This window comes from Kogia breviceps, chromosome 14 (assembly GCF_026419965.1).
Source record: "Kogia breviceps isolate mKogBre1 chromosome 14, mKogBre1 haplotype 1, whole genome shotgun sequence".
Lineage (NCBI taxonomy): Eukaryota > Metazoa > Chordata > Mammalia > Artiodactyla > Physeteridae > Kogia > Kogia breviceps.
In genome coordinates this window covers 84,828,579-84,848,294 of record NC_081323.1, presented here as the reverse complement: position 1 = coordinate 84,848,294, position 19,716 = coordinate 84,828,579, and the positions used below count along the sequence as shown (strand labels likewise).

General features: G+C 40.3%; 1 protein-coding gene across 1 annotated transcript in view; it reads left to right on the top strand.

The window, feature by feature from the left end:
* Positions 1 to 1,396: 1,396 nt before the first annotated feature.
* The window catches only part of LOC131740689 (cytochrome P450 3A29-like), a 40,755-nt gene continuing 22,435 nt past the window's right edge, over positions 1,397 to 19,716 (top strand). Inside the window, exons 1-7 of the mRNA XM_059036799.2 lie at positions 1,397 to 1,467; positions 3,883 to 3,976; positions 5,824 to 5,876; positions 8,226 to 8,325; positions 14,635 to 14,748; positions 15,010 to 15,098; positions 16,425 to 16,573. Coding sequence (XP_058892782.1) covers positions 1,397 to 1,467; positions 3,883 to 3,976; positions 5,824 to 5,876; positions 8,226 to 8,325; positions 14,635 to 14,748; positions 15,010 to 15,098; positions 16,425 to 16,573 — 670 coding nt within the window. The remainder of the gene's footprint in view (positions 1,468 to 3,882; positions 3,977 to 5,823; positions 5,877 to 8,225; positions 8,326 to 14,634; positions 14,749 to 15,009; positions 15,099 to 16,424; positions 16,574 to 19,716) is intronic.

Here is a 19,716-nt window from a genome sequence, read left to right as displayed (position 1 = left end):
CTACAGACCTCCTCCTTAGTAACGCCTTGCTACCCCTTACATATTTCCCATCGAGTCAGTGGTAAGGAAGCATCTGCTCTGACCGCCCCCCCTTTGCCCTATAGAAAAACCTCATTTCATCTTTATGGATGTTATCTTTATGGAGTCTTGTTTCATCTTTACGGAGTCTCGTTTGCTGTATGTGCCACATTACTGGTGGATAAGGAGCTTGGAGGTCCACCTGGTCACTGGGCTGCTTTCTCCACTTCACTCCCTTCACTCTCATTGATTTTGGACTTGTGGCCTTTCGAGAGACAGAGGGTCATTCTTTGGTTAAGAACCTGTGTAACTGCTGTCCACTGCAGGGCCCTCTGAGGGGTGGGACAGGAAGACTGAACGGATACCCCTTGGCGCAGCCACCGCCCCATGGCCCATGTCCCGTCTCTCCTTCGGGGGCCCTCTTGTCAACAGAACCCTGATGGCTCACCCTGAAGGAGCAGGGGTGGTGGCCGAGGCACAGCCAGGCCCTCCTGTTGTATTAACAATCCAGGAAGATGATGCGGTCACCAAAGAGCCACGGGAAACAGACACACAGCGGCCCAGAGTTCTCACTACTACCAGCTCAAGTCCACCAACCTTTCTGATTTCCATGCTGCAGAAAGCATTCTGCAGGGTATCAGGGGCGTAAGGGTGACTGATACTCAGACTGTAGCCCAGACTCTCAATCTGTTAAGGGAAATAGGTGTGGGAACCAACAATGGTTCTGGAGGATAGAAGGACAATAATAGAGTTGTGTGTGTGTGTGTGTGTGCGTGTGTGTGCGTGTGTTGGGGTGGGGGGGTGGGGGGCACGATAGAAGTCATCCAGAAGAGGAACTGGTTATTCCTGTTGGTTGGGGAAGTCTCTCAAACAATGTTCTTTCTGAGCTGGGATTTGAAGGATGAGTAGGTGCCTTCCAGGGAAACAAGGACATCTAGGCAGAGGAAACCGCATGGTAAAGATTAGTAGACCAAGCGTGTCTGAAGGATTTCTAGTTTTGGAGTTCAGGCAGTTACAGAGAAAAGAGCAGTTTAGAGGATACTTGTGGCTAGTGGTTTTATTTGAGTTTCTGTAACCTTTGAAATTACTGATAACACCGATTGAGTTGTTATTGAATGGCCACAGAATATGAAGTCAAGGGAGGTCAAACTGGACCGTCTGTGATGCTTTGCCAACCATCAAGGCAGGGAGGGCTTGTGCAGGTGGAGCACAGGTGGCCCTCCTATTGGCTGCAGCTCCAGCTCCACCCCCTTCCCAGGACATAAACATTTCAGCCTCCGTGAATCATCACTGGGTGTGAAAGGAGGCAGGCAGGCAAAGAGTTAACACACGCGGCTGAAGGGAAACTCAGAGGAGAGAATCACTGAGGGAATTGGCCATGGACCTGATCCCAAGCTTTTCCGTGGAAACCTGGGTTCTGCTGGTTACCAGCCTGGTACTCTTCTATCTGTGAGTATCTGTGATTCTGATCTCCTCTGGGGTTCTCATCAGGTCCCACTTTTCCTTTACTGTTTTGAGGATCAGTTAATGGAGGGAGAGTTGCTTAAGCTGTGGGTGCTACAAACACCAAAGGGGTTATTATCGATCTTAACCCCGTTCTGTTGAACGAGTAACCAACCAACAGCCCCCCTACCACCACCCCGCGAGTTTTTATCTTCTGTAGCTAGGAGGGTTTAGTGACATGATTTGCTCCTGGGGGTGATGGACTACCAGTTTCCATGTATCCAGACTAATCAACCAGAATCCACCAGGGGAAGATTTAAAACAACTGGTCCCTGTGCAGTGGGGTGCTGTCCCCTTCCCAAGCTCTGGGGATCCTGGAGACATGAAGTAACTTGGGATTTGTCTCATGATCTTCACCTTCTGGGTTCAGTATCTGCTGCAAGAGTTGTGTAGAAGGATTGGCCCCTGTGTCACTCAGGGGGTTCCTGCTTCCTTCCCTCCCTGCCCGGATGTCATTTACACAGGGCACCTTGTCACCCAGGGGCTGGAAATTGATCGCCCTTCACTTCCGATCAGCTCTTCCCCCTTTCCTGTGTCCCTCCTATGGCACCCTCTTCCAAGACTCAATTCCCCCACCCTGTCCTATGCAGAACTATCTACCCCCAAATGAGAAATCTTTAGAGGAGAGGACACTTGGAAGAAATCTTGAAATTGTATTCATTTCTTTCAGCTTTTCCTCTCGTCTCTGAGAGCTTTAGCAGCAGCATAGGAATCTGAGAGTTCATGTAACACATTGCAAGTTCAGGAAGAGAAACTGATTTGCCCGGGTTGTGAAGGTGAAGGAAGGAGCTGGGGTGGGCACGGCCCAAGTCACTCCTTGGAAGTTGCTGCTCGCACCTCCACCAGCTTTTCTGGAGGAAGGATCCGAATACCCCGCTGGGCTTGGCCGAAGTGCCTCTGCCGCCTCTTCAAGCACGGTTTCTTTCAGGCAGTTTGGGGGTTTATTTTATCACGTAAGATTTGATGGATTTGTACAGAATATTTGGAACCTGTAAGAGCTTAAAAACTAAGCTTCAAAGAGGAAAAAAGTCTTAATCAAACATTCTGGAACATGTTATGGTTATTCATTCTGTGTTGCACAATGCCTCCTTTGCTATCTTCAGGGAGGTGCCTGAAGTTTGCAAGGCCCACTTTTAGCTAGAAGTGCTTGCAGAGCGTGTTGAAGCGTTTATACATGGCATGCTTTTCAGCCGTGCCTTTCTCATTTGCCCCTACGGAGTTAGGTTTGGCGGCCTTGCACCTTCATCACTAAGACCATTGCCGGCAACCTCTTCCCCTCAACCTCTCTTCTCCTGCCCTCTGTCAGTCCTCGGAAACACCAGACGGAGAAGACCTGCAGGATTTCAAACCCCCCGGTCGTGGGATGCCACACAGAACACGTGGAGATGAGTTGCATGTACACCGGCTGTAGGAAACACCAGCCTTCATGGCTTTTTGAGGTAGTTGGCCCACAGAGGCAGTAAACAGTCTAATCTATGATCGAGGAACTTGAACACAATGAGTGTGCCTGGTACTGGGTTTAGCAGGTGAGTATCACACGTTGGAGGACCAGATACCGTTGGAGAAAGAGTGGCCTGGAAATGGGTCCTCTAGTCATTGGTTCACTTACACGGTTGTATTCAGGGAACACACGGCCAGTCACCCTTCTCTGTAGGGCAAGTCAAGCAAATTACCTGACAACAGGGACTTGAGTGTAGCTCAAAGGTGCTCACATTTCTATGGTGCCAGTGGAAGCCTTGAACACAGTTTGTATTTTATAGAAATAAGGACACTGTTATTCTCTGAGGCTTGATTATGAAGTTGGATTTAAGAGGAGTTAAACCCTAAAATGGGGTCAGATCATAGAGGGAAAGAAAAGCATAAAAATCTCCATGCAAACTGTAAAAACAATGTCACAGTAGGCCCTCAATAACTGTTACTCTGCAGACGAAGTTAAGCAGAATCTCGTTATTGGAACAGACAAAGAAATTTTCCCTTTCTACCTAGAATGAGAATCTCCAAATCATCTAAGAGTCGTTACTAAATAAATCTGAGTGAATTCCCTGGAAGAACTCCAGCCTGAACCTCAAATTAGAAATCACTCAAATTAGAAACATTTATAAAGTATTCACTCTAAGATTGGAACTATGAAGACTTCAGCTGCCTTTAGCTAATCGTCATTACCTTTTATGGGTCTCATATTGGTGGTGGGCAAGGAGATGAGGAGCGAATGTAATGATTGCTTTTGGAGCTGCTGATACGATTTATTGCCTACATGTTATCTCCTTAGGTTGACTCTTCCAGTTCTGAGTCAGTGACTGGCCAGCTCCAGCACCAGTATTCCACAATTCCTGTGACGTGGTTTCCTCTTTCACTTTATAGATATGGAACTTATGCACATGGATTTTTTAAGAAGCTGCAGATTCCTGGGCCGAGACCTCTGCCTTATTTTGGAAATGTTCTGTCCTACCGAACGGTGCGTGATGTTTGAGCTCCAGCTTTGCTTCTTATGGTGGCAAATCTCAGCTGAATAATATAGTAAAACTGCCCCTCCTCAGGAGGAAGTTCTGAGGTTTCACACTTTCCAGAAATATCATGGGCCCCACCCAGCACACGGCCAATTTTACCACACACCTCTATTTTTAGCTGTTAGGAGCCTCAGGTTTTGCCGCCTCAGACAGCCCAGCTCTCTAGCTGATTCAGCACAGGACTTGATGTTCCATCTGGTGAGTACTGTGAAGAGGATTTCCTTTCTGCCAGGTGCAGATGCCCAGGAAGGCACCATCCCCTTAGTATTAGGAGAAAAGCATGAAGAGGGTGCCTGGTCATGGCTTATTAAGCTGCGTACACTATAGTCAGGCTTTTCTGTTGGTAGCGTGAGCTCTGGGTAGCATTTTTTTCTTCCTCCTGGGTTGCTTGGTAACTTCAGTTTCTAACACAGCCTGAGTATTCAGTGTCAGGTAATTTGCACATACTTGAATTATCTCAAGAACTACCGATGCCTGCGGTTATTTCTGTGGCTCTACTCCGGTTTTGCTAACCCTGACATCTTTTGCGTTTCGAGGGGTGGAACAAGAGCTTTTTGCTTTACTTCTGTGCCTCCAAAGAAAGCACCTTATGGATGTATCTGAGCAGTGAGTAGGTGTAACGGAGACAAGATGGTGGTTGTCTAGTTACTTCAGGTATTTAACTACTAAATAAGTTGTGGGGTTTAAAAAAAAAAAAAGTAAGGCAGAATCACATATACAAAATCACTAGAAAGGATATGGTTTGACAAAATTATTAAAAATTGAACTCAATAGAATGTACTAGGTGGCATATTATACTATGAATTCTGGCCAAGCCTTGATATTAATCCAGCTCTGATGCCTTACCTGGGGCCTGGGCCCTGAAATGAAGGTCATGAGCTACGTCCATGTGTCCAGGGGGCAGAGCCTTGTGTGCAGGCTGCTCTCTGGCTCAGATTTCCTTTCCTGCAGACATAAGGCTTGTTTCTCAGATCCTGATTCTCCCGACTGAGGTCTTCATTGTCTCATTACTGCCTATGAACTTCCTGAACTATTTTCTCTCTGAAAAAGCAATAATTTATTTTCCACCTTTCCTGGATGAACTCCTTAGTGGATGCACTCCAAGACCCATGTTTCTGAGACCTTCATTTTCATAGGTAAACCATCAAATATCACAGCAGAAACTTAGTAACAGGAAGTTTTTTTTCCTTTAAGCAACAGAGGGAAAATTCAGGGCAAGTGTTTAAATTGGCGTTGTTGTTTGTAGTTGTGGTAACTCCCCATCTTTTCCGTGTTGAGCTGGAAAACTAGAAGGTGATCTACTTTGTCATTCATTCATTCACTCATTTATTTTCTCACTCAACACACACCCCTTAGACGTATTTAAATCTGCTGGACTAAAAAGGTCGCTGGTGTCTTTAACTTCCTAATTCTGCTAGAAATCTGGAGAGGGCTCATGAGATAAATGAAAAGGCTGCTTAACAAGGAGATGAAAGTGTGTACAGGCCGATCTAACTTACCCTTCGCTTCAGTTTTCTCATGAAAGACAAGGAGGTACTTAGTATTCACAGGCAAAGATAAGCATTTAGTATCTGTAATAGTTAGAGAAAATGCAAGAGTGATTTAAAATTCTCTGTTCCAGTATCTCCTTTTTTTTCCTTCATTTCCCCTAAGACGTCTCTGAGTAAGAACTTCCTTCCAACTGCCAGTGGAGAATAGTAAGTCTGATTTCATGGGTTTCAAGATATTTTTGTCCCCAAAAGAGGTAGGGTTCAATACATTTAGTTTAATAATCTAATTTTGTTTCTCCTTGCAGGGTATTTGGGATTTTGACAATAAATGTTTTAAAAAGTATGGAAAAATGTGGGGGTGAGTATTCTGGAAAGTTCCATTGGGTAGACTTGTTATGATGTGGTGCCCCCCTGTGGTATGGAAGACAATCTCAGTCCAGAGCTTCTTGGGATGAAGTCATCTATTGTAAAGCTTTGGAGTCTTGTTCTTTCTACCAGGGATCCCAGGTGTCAGCCAGGTGCCCAGGTCTACAGTCTGAATTAGGCTTGCAGATTTGCAGGTCATCACTTTTCTCCAGACTTTGAGGCCCAGGGACTCCTAGCATCGCTTTCTGTCCAGTGTCACTCTTGCCCCCTTCTCCATTTTTCTTTCCTTAGGTTGCATTTAATTGCATAAAATGCATTATTCCAGAACATTCTAATATGTGCCCATAAATGCATTTTTGACCCTTTCCCACATGATTCACTTTTAATTAAAAGCCAAGAATCCTTTATTTAAGTTTTGCATTTAATATGTCCTTTTGGAAAAAGAGCTGGGGGTTACAGGTAAAGAAAATAGGAAACAATTTCTGCTCAGCTTTTTACATTCTCTACAAGTATGGAGGTTTTTTTGTTATTGTTTTGGTTTTGTTTTTAATTTTCAGCCAAGACTTTCCAATGTAATTGTATTCAATTATTGTTTTATCTACTATTTTTCTCTGACTTTGAAGAGATGTGGGATATATCTAACCCAGAGTGTGTCATGTGGGCTTACAGATTTCAGGAGTTTTGTAGGTTTGATGAGAGCAGCAGGAGAGGTGTAATGTAGTGATTATTTGCCAAAAGGAAGTGGGAGGAGGCTCTGCCTCTCTGTCCCTCTTCATCTTCTCTGATCAAGTCCCCAGAAACCATAGGGCCCTGCTGAGTTGCCATGGCCCCCAAAGTCAATGTGATTGAGTGGACAGAACACATAGCTGTAGATGACTACTGGACCAGCTCCACTGCCCCTCCAACATTTAATACCTATGAGCTCTGGCTAGAGTCACTTTTTCATTGTGGATCCCAGTTCTCTCATTAGAAAATGGTTCTCATGCTTGTGTGTAAATGAGAACCACCTGGGAGAACTTGTTGTAAGTACAGAACTTTGACCCCACCCATCAGCATACCAAATCAATATGATCTGGGATGGGGCCAAAAATCTGAATTTTAACTGGTAGTGTAAGAAATACTAAGGCTGGAGTGACATCTGAATATAAAGCGTCACCCCAAGCCAGTATCCCTTCTCCACCCAGGTGTTTTTGAAAAAACATGATGGGAAGAAGGGAAATCATCCAAGAAATATGGTCAGTCAGATGAAAAAGCAGATTAAGTGCCTCTTCAATCCCTTCCGTAACTGCTTCAACACTACATGCACTTGACACCCACTTAAACCCTCTGAGTTTTAGAATTTTGCGGGGGGGGGGAATAATGCACTGGTTCTCATCCATTTTGATATGTGATCACAAAACCATTTGAAGCTCCTGTGTGAAGTCAGAGGAATAATAGGTAACATGTAGAAAACCTTCCACTGTGTTCTAGCCATTGCAAACGATTGATAGAGGAAACAAAATGCCGGAAGACAGTGTGATTAACTTAGAGTCAACCTCATGCCAGTGGCCCATTCCCATGAACGGGCGTCCTGACAGTCAGGAGGTCAGGCCAAACTGGGATGTAGCACATGTGAGGAGTCAGCTTTGTGTGGTACATGTGTGAAAAGTGGGCCTGCCTAGCTGCTGATGGATGTCACCTACACTTGGGACCCACGTCGAAGAATAAATATAAATAGTGAAGAGAAAATATTTTTTAAATGAATTTATACATGTTCCTCTGAATTACTTTATTCTCTCAGTCCTTTCATTTCAAATCCTTGATGCTACCAAGGATATCTCCTTATTAGTTAATATAATATTTCCTTTTAAAAATTATGCACTAGAAACCAAATTTTAGAAAATAGAGCAGAGAAAATCTTTCATAATCCCACTCTCACTTGTGGAGTATTCCAAGTCTTTCTTCCATTTGCAGACACATTTTACTTATGTATGATCAGTGTGTCTATAAATTTCGTAGGCCTTTTTCATGCTTTTGCTATATCTTCATAAATGAGTGGGTGGACTCTCCTTAATTAATATTTTTTTCATTCTTAGACAATTTACTCGCCTTCAGTTATTTACTAAGCTAACTTCCTTTTTCATAATGAAATATTTTAAACCTATAAAAGTTATGGAGAATGGCATAGGAAATACCCATGTAAACAACACCTAGACTTAACAAATATTCTAATGTTATTTCTAACCATGATCTCTAGGAGTAAGGATTATGTAATGTCAAGATGAGAGTCTGGACTTAAGCTGTGACTCCAGCGGCAGAAACCGGGTCATTAAATTTAATCACATCTCTTTTCCCTACACAGGTGTTTCGAGGGTCAACAGCCTCTGTTGCTTGTCACAGATCCAGACATGATCAAAACAGTGCTAGTGAAAGAATGTCATTCTGTCTTCACAAACCGGAGGGTAAGCATCCATTTTTTAAGTTTAAGTATTATTTATTTATTAAATATTTATTCTGTAATAATTATAAATTCACAGGATATTGTCAAAAGAGAAAAATACAGGAAGGTGCTGTGAAGGAAACCCTTCATCCTGTTTTCCCCAAAGGTTAATATCTTGCATAATTATAGTACAGTATCAAAGTAGGAAATTGACATTGATACTTTCCACATAGCTTATTCAGATTTTATGTTTTATGTGCATTCATTTGGTGTGAGTGTGTGTGTGTTACTCTAAGAAAATTTATCATAGATGTAGATTTGTGTAACTACCACCACAATCAATGTATAGAAATGTTACTTCCCCATCAATCTCCCTCTAACCATTCTTTTATAGTCACAGAGAGTAGCTTGTCTTTTCCTCTTATCAGGGTCTTAGTAGAGCAGTTTATTTTTGTATTCTTATAGTTTATTATTTTATCCATACTAAAACACTTCATGAAATCACTTACTGTTTTTTTTAACATCTTTATTGGAGTATAATTGCTTTACAGTGGTGTGTTAGTTTCTGCTGTATAACAAAGTGAATCAGTTATACATACACATATGTCCCCATATCTCTTCCCTCTTGCATCTCCCTCCCTCCCACCCTCCCTATCCCACCCCTCTAGGTGCTCACAAAGCACTGAGCTGATCTCCCTGTGCTATGCGGCTGCTTCCCACTAGCTATCCATTTACATTTGGTAGTGTATATATGTCCATGCCACTGTCTCACTATGTCACAGCTTACCCTTCCCCCTCCCTGGATCCTCAAGTCCATTCTGTAGTAAGTCTGGATCTTTATTCCCATCTTGCCCCTAGGTTCTTCATGACCATTTTTTTTTTTTAGATTCCATATATATGTGTTAGCATACGGTATTTGTTTTTCTCTTTCTGACCTACTTCACTCTGTATGACAGACTCTAGGTCCATCCACCTCACTACAGATAACTCAGTTTCATTTATTTTTATGGCTGAGTAATATTCCATTGTATGTATGTGCCATATCTTCTTTATCCATTCATCTGTTGATGGACAGTTAAGTTGCTTCCATGTCCTGGCTATTGTAAATAGAGCTGCAATGAACATTTTGGTACATGACTCTTTTTGAATTATGGTTTTCTCAGGGTATATGCCCAGTAGTGGGATTGCTGGTCATATGGGAGTTCTATTTTTAGTTTTTTAAGGAACGTCCATACTGTTCTCCATAGTGGCTGTATCAGTTTACATTCCCACCAACATTGCAAGAGGGTTCCCTTTTCTCCACACCCTCTCCAGCATTTATTGTTTGTAGATTTTTTGATGATGGCCATTCTGACCGGTGTGAGATGATATCTCATTATAGTTTTGATTTGCATTTCTCTAATGATTAATGATGTTAAGCATTATTTCATGTGTCTGTTGACAATCTGTATATCTTCTTTGGAGAAATGTCTATTTAGGTCTTCTGCCCATTTTTGGATTGGGTTGTTTGTTTTTTTAATGTTGAGATGCATGAGCTGCTTGTAAATTTTGGAGATTAATCCTTTGTCAGTTGCTTCATTTGTAAATATTTTCTCCCATTCTGAGGGTTGTCTTTTCATCTTGTTTATGGTTTCCTTTGCTGTGCAAAAGCTTTTAAGTTTCATTAGGTCCCATTTGTTGATTTTTGTTTTTATTTCCATTTCTCTAGGAGGTGGGTCAAAAAGGATCTTGCTGTGATTGATGTCATAGAGTGTTCTGCCCATGTTTTCCTCTAAGAGTTTGATGGTGTCTGGCCTTACATTTAGGTCTTTAATCCATTTTGAGTTTATTTTTGTGTATGGTGTTCGGGAGTGTTCTAATTTCATTCTTTTACATGTAGCTGTCCAGTTTTCCCAGCACCACTTATTGAAGAGACTGTCTTTTCTCCATTGTATATCCTTGCCTCCTTTGTCATAGATTAGTTGACCATAGGTGTGTGGGTTTATCTCTGGGCTTTCTATCTTGTTCCATTGATCTATGTCTCTGTTTTTGTGCCAGTACCATATTGTCTTGATTACTGTAGCTTTGTAGTGTAGTCTGAAGTCAGGGAGTCTGATTCCTCCAGCTCCGTTTTTTTCCCCTCAAGACTGTTTTGGCTATTCGGGGTCTTTTGTGTCTCCATACAAATTTAAAATTTTTTTGTTCTAGTTCCATAAAAAATGCCATTGGTAATTTGATAGGGATTGCACTGAATCTTTAGATTGCTTTGGGTAGTATAGTCATTTTCACAATATTGATTCTTCCAATCCAAGAACATGGTATATCTCTCTATCTGTTGGTATCATCTTTAATTTCTTTCATCAGCATCTTACAGTTTTCTGCATACAGGTCTTTTGTCTCCCTAGATAGGTTTATTCCTAGGTATTTTATTCTTTTTGTAGCAATGGTAAATGGGAGTGTTTCCTTAATTTCTCTTTCAGATTTTTCATCATTAGTATATAGGAATGCAAGAGCTTTCTGTGCATTAATTTTGTATTCTGCAACTTTACCAGATTCATTGATTAGCTCTAGTAGTTTTCTGGTGGCATCTTTAGGATTGTCTATGTATAGTATCATGTCATCTGCAAACAGTGACAGTTTTACTTCTTCTTTTCCAATTTGTATTCCTTTTATATCTTTTTCTTCTCTGATTGCTGTGGCTAAAACTTCCAAAACTATGTTGAATAATAGTGGTGAGAGTGGACATCCTTGTCTTGTTCCTGATCTTAGAGGAAATGCTTTCAGTTTTTCACCATTGAGAATGATGTTGGCTCTGGGTTTGTCATATACGGCCTTTGTTATGTTGAAGTAGGTTCCCTCTATGTCCACTTTCTGGAGAGTTTTTTTATCATAAATGGGTGTTGAATTTTGTCAGAAGCTTTTTCTGCATCTATTGAGATGATCATATTTTTTCATCCTTCAATTTGTTAATATGGTGTATCACATTGGTTGATTTGCGTATATTGAAGAATCTTTGCAACCCTGGGATAAATCCCACTTGATCATGGTGTATGATACTTTTAATATCTTGTTGGATTCTGTTTGCTAGTATTTTGTGGAGGATTTTTGTATCTATATTCATCAGTGATATTGGTCTGTAATTTTCTTTTTTTGTAGTATCTTTGTCTGATTTTGGTATCAGGGTGATGGTGGCCTCATAGAATGAGTTTGGGAGCGTTCCTTCCTCTGCAATTTTTTGGAAGAGTTTGAGAAGGATGAGTGTTAGCTCTACTCTAAATGTTTGATAGAATTCACCTAAGAAGCCATCTGGTCCTGGACTTTTGTTTGTTGGAAGATTTTTAATCACAGTCTCAATTTCACTACTTGTGATTGGTCTGTTCTTATTTTCTATTTCTTCCTGGTTCAGTCTTGGAAGGTTATACCTTTCTAAGAATTTGTCCATTTCTTCCAGGTTGTCCATTTTATTGGCATACAGTTGCTTGTACTAGTCTCTTAGGATGCTTTGTATTTCTGTGGTGTCTGTTGTAACTTCTCCTTTTTCATTTCTAATTTTATTGATTAGAGTCCTCTCCCTCTTTTTCTTGATGAGTCTGGCTAATGCTTTGTCAATTTTGTTTATCTTCTCAAAGAACCACCTTTTAGTTTTATTGATCTTTACTATTGTTTTCTTTGTTTCTATTTCATTTATTTCTGCACTGATCTTTATGATTTCTTTCCTTCTGCTAACTTTGGGTTTTGTTTGTTCTTCTTTCTTTAGTTCCTTTAGGTGTAAGGTTAGATTGTTTATTTGAGATTTTTCTTCTTGAGGTAGGCTTGTATAGCTATAAACTTCCCTCTTAGAGCTGCTTTCACTGCATCCAATAGGTTTTGGATCATTGTATTTTCATTGTCATTTGTCTTTTTAATGTTTTTTTTTCCCTATAATTGATTTCTAATCTCATAGCGTTGTGGTCAGAAAAGGTGCTTGATATGATTTCAATTCTCTTAAATTTACTGAGGCTTGATTTGTGACCCAAGATGTGATCTATCCTAGAGAATGTTCTGTGCGCACTTGAGAAGAAAGTGTAATCTGCTGTTTTTGGATGGAGTGTCCTATAAATATCAATTAAATCTATCTGGTCTGTCGTGTCATTTAAAGCTTCTGTTTCCTTATTTATTTTCTGTTTGGATGATCTGTCCATTAGTGTAAGTGAGGTGTTAAAGTCCCCCACTATTATTGTGTTACTGTCGATTTCCTCTTTTATAGCTGTTAGCAGTTGCCTTATGTATTGAGGTGCTCCTGTGTTGGGTGCATTGTCGCTGCCAGCACGACCGAGGGCTCGAATTCAGGCGGCAAGGGGATGAGGAAAAAGTTTAAGAGGAAAGAGTGAGGACGGGAGGGACACCAGGAGCCATTGCAAACAAGTGTCAATTTTATTGTTTATATGCACAGCTTTTATAAAATGCAGTTACAGGGAGTTCAGGGAGTTAAAGCATACTAGGTTCTGTTTAAGATTAGGTTAGTTTCTTTCTCGTGGGAACAGTCTGTCCTTCATCCTGCTAGCTTCTTGATAACAATATTTCTACCATCTGTGTTTGCACCCAAAGTTTCTGTTATGACTGGGCATATTGTTCTTGACCTTGTGATAAACATTAGCAAAAAGGGGGCTTTCATCTGTCCAGAATGGGCTTCATGCACTGATCACCTCGGGGGGAAACGTGGGTTGGAGAAGTCCCAAGAGCGTTGGCTCAACCTTATTGAGGCATGCATGAACGCCTGCCCCTATTTTGGGAGCCTGTGCTCAATTGGTCATTCTCCTCCAGGCCGAATACCCTTAACAGGCATGGCGCGCTCCACAGTGCATATATATTTATAATTGTTATATCTTCTTCTTGGATTGATCCCTTGATCATTATGTGGTGTCCTGCCTTGTCTCTTGTAACATTCTTTATTTTAAAGTCGATTTTATCTGATATGAGTATTGCTACTCCAGCTTTCTTTTGATTTCCATTTGCATGGAATACCTTTTTCCATCCCCTCACTTTCAGTTAGTATGTGTCCCTAGGTCTGAAGTGGGTCTCTTGTAGACGGCATATATATGGGTCTTATTTTTGTATCCATCAGCAAGTCTGTGTCTTTTGGTTGGAGCATTTAATCCATTCATGTTTAAGGTAAATTATCGATATGTATGGTCCTATTACCATTTTCTTAATTGTTTTGGGTTTGTTTTTGTAGGTCCTTTTCTTCTCTTGTGTTTCTTTCCTTCTCTTGTGTTTCCCACTTAGAGAAGTTCCTTTAGCATTTGTTGTAGAGCTGGTTTGGTGGTGCTGAATTCTCTTAGCTTTTGCTTGTCTTTAAAGCTTTTAATTTCTCCATCGAATCTGAATGAGATCCTTGCTGGGTAGAGTAATCTTGGTTGTCAGTTCTTCCCTTTCATCACTTTAAATATATCATGCCACTCCCTTCTGGCTTGTAGAGTTTCTGCTGAGAAATCAGCTGTTAACCTTATGGGAGTTCCCTTGTATGTTATTTGTCGTTTTTCCCTTGCTGCTTTCAATAATTTTTCTTTGTCTTTAATTTTTGCCAGTTTGATTACTATGTGTCTGAGCATGTTTCTCCTTGGGTTTATCCTGTATGGGGCTCTCTGCACTTCCTGGACTTGGGTGGCTGTTTCCTTTCCCATGTTAGGGAAGTTTTTGACTTATAATCTCTTCAAATATATTCTTGGGTCCTTTCTCTCTCTCTTCTCCTTCTGGGACCCGTATAATGCGAATGTTTTTGCGTTTAATGTTGTCCCAGAGGTCTCTTAGGCTGTCTTCATTTCTTTTCATTCTTTTTTCTTTATTCTGTTCCGCGGCAGTGAATTCCACCAGTCTGTCTTCCAGACCACTTATCCATTCTTCTGCCTCAGTTATTCTGCTATTGATTCCTTCTAGTGTAGTTTTCATTTCAGTTATTGTATTGTTCATCTCTGTTTGTTTGATCTTTAATTCTTCTAGGTCTTTGTTTAACATTTCTTGCATCTTCTCGATCTTTACCTCCATTTTTTTCCTGAGGTCCTGGATCATCTTCACTATCATTATTCTGAATTCTTCTTCTCGAAGGTTGCCTATCTCCACTTCTTTTAGTTGTTTTTCTGGGGTTTTATCTTGTTCCTTCATCTGGTACACAGTGCTCTGCCTTTTCATCTTGTCTGTCTTTCTGTGAATGTAGTTTTTGTTCCACAGGCTGCAAGACTGTAGTTCTTCTTGCTTCTGCTGTCTGCCCTCTCCAGGTAGCTATTTCTTTGGAGCTTCAAGAATAGGCTCCCAGATCTGGTCAATCACCTTGGGACAGTGCCAATAAGACTCTGTGTTTTGCTTTTGACTCTAGTCTTTTGGTCCGATGGGAATTTTGAAAAATGCCCTCTCCCTGTCTGAGGATGAACAATGGAAGAAAATACGAACGTTGCTGTCACCAGCCTTCACCAGTGGAAAGCTCAAGGAGGTAAGAAAAGAAGAGGACTTTCAATTAGAAACTTAAGGAATGACTCTAGGGACAGGTAGAAAATAAGATCACGGTCCCTTTCCAAAGAGGAGTCTGCTGAATTTGAGTTTTCTAATGATGGTCTTTTATCTTTACATCCTAGAAGAGACATTTTAAGATTCCTTATAAAATGCCACTTACTGCTGCATGCTTGGGAGAGCCAGGTCCTTCTAGGACTTGAGTCTGCATTTAACTTCCGGTGATGTTGTACTTTGTATCTAGATGTTCCCCATCATTAGCCAGATTGGAGATGTGTTGGTGAGGAACCTGAAGAAGGAAGCAGAGAAAGGCAAGCCCATCACCGTGAAAGAGTAAGTAGGGGTGAAGCTGCTGGTACCTGAGCTCCATTGAGACCTTCCAGCTGCCTGCCATGGAGCCAGATGCCCACTGCTGAGTTACTGTAGTGACCAGACAGAAGTAAGTGTGTGGCGGTACCACTCCAATGGGCCACCCCAGAATGAGTGGTGGCTCGCCAAAGAAAGCAGGGCAGCCGGGAGAGAAAGGGTCTTCTCCTGTGCACATGAGCCAGGATGAACTTATCTGCTTAACTGTCACTTTGGATACTCTGGAAGGCAAAAACACATAGTTTAGAAAGGAGAAACATTGTTGTGCACCGTATTGAGTGTAGAGGGTGTGGAGCGGAGGTGGGGAAGGCTCTTCATACATACTGGCAGGCAGTTCACTGGGCAGGAATGTTACAGTGTGGAACTTGAAACAACTTAAATCTCTTCAGTTTTCCTGAGGAAAATGCTAAATATTAATTCTTAACCACCATTTGTTCTTCCTTCAGCCTCAAAAGAGAGAAGGCCCTGTACAGGCTATGGGTAGAGTGATCACAGCATTTGTTGTCTAAACTGAGTTTTTTAAAAAAATTCTGCTGTAACAACAGGTATAAACTGAGAATGTCCCAGGAAAACTGAGGACAGAAGATCACTTAGCTATGGGATTCCCTAAGTCAAATTTGGAGTAATTTATTATTTTTTTAACTAGAAATATTTTTAGTTCTTACATTTCACAGAAATGAGTCTACCCTCAGGGCAACCACAGACCACTGGAGTTGAGGAAGTGTGGGTCTTTCAGGATCCTTAGCAGGGGTGTAAGACAGTGAGGGATGGTGTTCCTGGCAACTCAGAACAGGGTGCTGCTGGTCTGTAATTCACTGAAGAGGAATCAGCTCTGAGCACAGGTTCTGTGGTGAGGCAAGATCCAGATCAATGTCCCCCTTTCTTGACTCCCCCAGGATGAGTTAATTTTACACCTTTGGTTCAGCTCAGACACAGTCCTTATACACCGATTATTGCCTGTAGCCACAACACACTGCTGTGCTTTGTCTGATTATGGGTCCCTGTCCCTCTAGGACTGAGCGCCTTGAGTTTGTTGGGGGGGTGGTCTGACTTGCCTTAGTGTCCCCACCCCTCCCGGCACAGAGCCAGCTGCATCACTGGCACCTCAGACACACCTCACGAGTGAGTGATGGTAGCATAGACTCTTCCATGGTCCAGCATGGTTCTGAAAGAGTGTGGCTCTTTACCTGCCTTGTCTGGGCATCTGATTTTACATGCACTTCTTGTTATATGTGTTGGGTAAGGAGAGTAAAGAGGTGTTGATTTTAGTTGTTCATATCTTTCTCTACGCAGCTTCTTTGGGGCCTACAGCATGGATGTGATTACTGGCACAGCGTTTGGAGTGAACACTGATTCCATCAACAACCCACAAGATCCCCTTGTGGAACATAGCAAGAATATCTTAAAATTTAATGTCCTCTCTCCATTAGCTGTCTCAATAAGTATGTGGACTACTTTATTCCTTTTTCTTTATTCCTTCTTCCATCCCTCCTTCCCTCCCTCTCCACCCTTCCTTTATCTTTCTTTTTTTAACTATTTTTTAAGCTATTTTAAACTATTTTTGTTTTTATTTATTTATTTTTAGCTGTATTGGGTCTTCGTTGCTGCACGCAGGCTTTCTCTAGTTGTGGCAAGCGGGGGCTACTCTTTGTTGTGGTGCGCTGGCTTCTCATCGTGGTGGCTTCTCTTGTCGTGGAGCATGGGCTCTAGGCGTGTGGGCTTCAGTAGTTGTAGCACATGGGCTCAGTAGTTGTGGCACACGGGATTAGTTGCTCCACAGTATGTGGAATCTTCCCGGACTAGGGCTCGAACCCATGTCCCCTGCATTGGCAGGTGGATTCTTAACCACTGTGCCACCAGGGAAGCCCTATCTTCCTTTTAAAAATAATAGCTTTATTGAGATACAATTCACATGCCATGTAATGCACCACTGTAAAATGTATAATTCATTGGTTTTTACATCCTACCTATCCATCAACAGATGAAATGGACAGGCAAAATATATACAACATTCAGTATACACAACTGGATATTGTGTGTGTGTGTGTGTACATATACAAACATATATATGTGTGTATATATGTGTATATATACATATATATATGAGAAAGCCAGGTTCTTCTAGGACTTGAGTCTCCATATATATATATATATATATATATATATATATATATATATATATATATATATACACATACACACACACACACAATTGAATATTATTCACCCAGAAGACGAAGAAAATCCTGCCATTTGCAACAAAGTGGAAGGACCTAGAGGGTATTACGTTAAGTGAAATAAGTCAAACAGAGAAAGGCAAGTACTTACTTGTAGAATAAAAAAAAAAACTAAGCTAAAAAAAAAGAAGAAGAAAACCAGACTCATAGAAAAACAAGATCAGATTTTTGGTTACCAGAGGTGTGGGTTGAGTGGTGGGAGAATTGGATAAAAGTGGTTAAAAGGTATAAATATTCAGTTGTAACATAAAAAGTACTGAAAGTATAATGTACAATGTGAGTATAGTTAACACTGCTGTACGATATACTTGTACATTACTAAGAAAGTAGATCGTAAAAGTTCTCATCACAAGGGAAGATTTTTTTTGTAACTATATGAGGTGAGGAATGTTAACTAAACTTATGGGATTAATTTCACAATATACGTAGGTTAAGTCATTATGCTGTACCCAAACTAATACAGTACTGTATCTCAACTGTAACTCAGTAAAGTTGAAAAAAAAAGGGTTTTAGTACATTGAAAGATATGTGCAACCATCACTACAGTCAATTGTTGTACATTTTTGTCACCTCACAAGCCCTGTACCTGATAACTATAACCTCTCACTCCTCTTAGCCCTAAGCAACCACTAATCTACTTCCTACCTCTATAGATTTGCTTATTCTGGACACTCCGTATAGATGGAATCATATATGTGGGCTTTTGTGGCTGGCTTCTTTCACTTATCATGATGTTTTCAAGGGTAATCTAAATTGTAGCATATATCAGTACTTCATTTCTTTGTATGGCCAAATAATATCCCATTATATGGACATTCTGCATTTTGTTTATCCATTCATCAGTTGACAGACACTTGGGTCATTTCCAGCTTTCGGCTATTATGAACAGTGTGGCTATGCCCATTCATGTACAAGTTTTCGTTTAAATACCTGTTTTCAATTCTTTGGGTATGTAGTCAGAGGTGAAATTTCTGAGTTATATAGTAACTGTGTTTAACTTATAAGTAACTGCCAAACTGTTTCCCCACAATCTTTTTAAGATAAATGTCTATTGAAATATTTTGCCCATTTATAGTTGGATTATATTCAATACTTCTGTTGTTGAGTTGTAAGGGTTCTTTATATATTCTAGGTAAGAGTCCCTTATCAGACATGATTTAGAATGTTTTTTTTTCCTTTCTGTAGGTGTCTCTTCACTTTCTTGATAGTTTGCTTTAAAGTGCAAAATTTTTTATTTTCATCATACACAAATTCTTTATTTTCCTTTTTTTCCCTGTGCTTTTGGTGTCATGTCTAAGAATCCATTGCCAAATCTGAGGTCATGAAAATCTACCCATTGGTTTTCTTCTAAGAGTTGTATAGTTTTAACTCATATGTTTAGGTCTTTGATTTATTTTGAGTTTATTTTTGTATATGGTGTAAGGTAAGGGTCTATTTCATTCTTCTGCATGTAGCTATCCAGTTATCCTAGAACCTTTTATTAAAGACTATTTTGTCTCCATTGAATGGTCTTGTAACCCTTCTCAACATTCAGTTTACCATAGCAAGTGGATTTATTTCCAGAGTCTAAATTTTATTCTGTCTATCTATATGTCCATTCTTATACCACTATGACATTGCCTTGATTATTATAGATTTATGATAAGTTTTGAAATCAGCAGTATGAGTCCTACAACTTTATTCTTTTTTTTTTTCAAGATTGTTTTGGCTCTTTTGTGCCCCTGGCAATTGCATATGAATTTTAAATTCAGATTTTCAGTTTCTACAAAGAAGCTAGCCAGAATTCTGATAGGGAATGCGTTAAATCTGTAGAGTTGCTGTCTTGACAATGTTTAGTATTCTTATACATGTACATGGGATGTTTTTCATTTACTTAGATTTTATTTATTTCAACAATATTGCAGTTTTCAGGGTAGATGTTTTGCACTTCTTTTGTTAACTTATTCCTAAATATTCTTTTTTAAATGTTATTATAAATAGAGTTATTTTCTTAATTTCACTTTTGGGTTATTTATTACAGTGTATAGAAATAGAATTGATTTTGTATATTGACCTTGTTTCCCGAAACCCTGTTGAAATTGTGTATTAGTTCTAATAGGATGTTAGTGGATTATTTAGGATTTTTTATATACAAGATCATGTTATCTGATGGTAGAGGAGTTTTACTTCATTTTCTATACGGATGCATTCTATTTCCTTTTGTTGCCTAATTACCCTGGCTAGAACCTTTAGTACAATGTGGAGTGGAAGTGATGAGAGAGGCTTCCTAGTCTTGTTCAATTTTTTCTTCTTTAAATTATACATATGTATTTTATTTACACTTTGTATTTGATATATTTCATGATAAA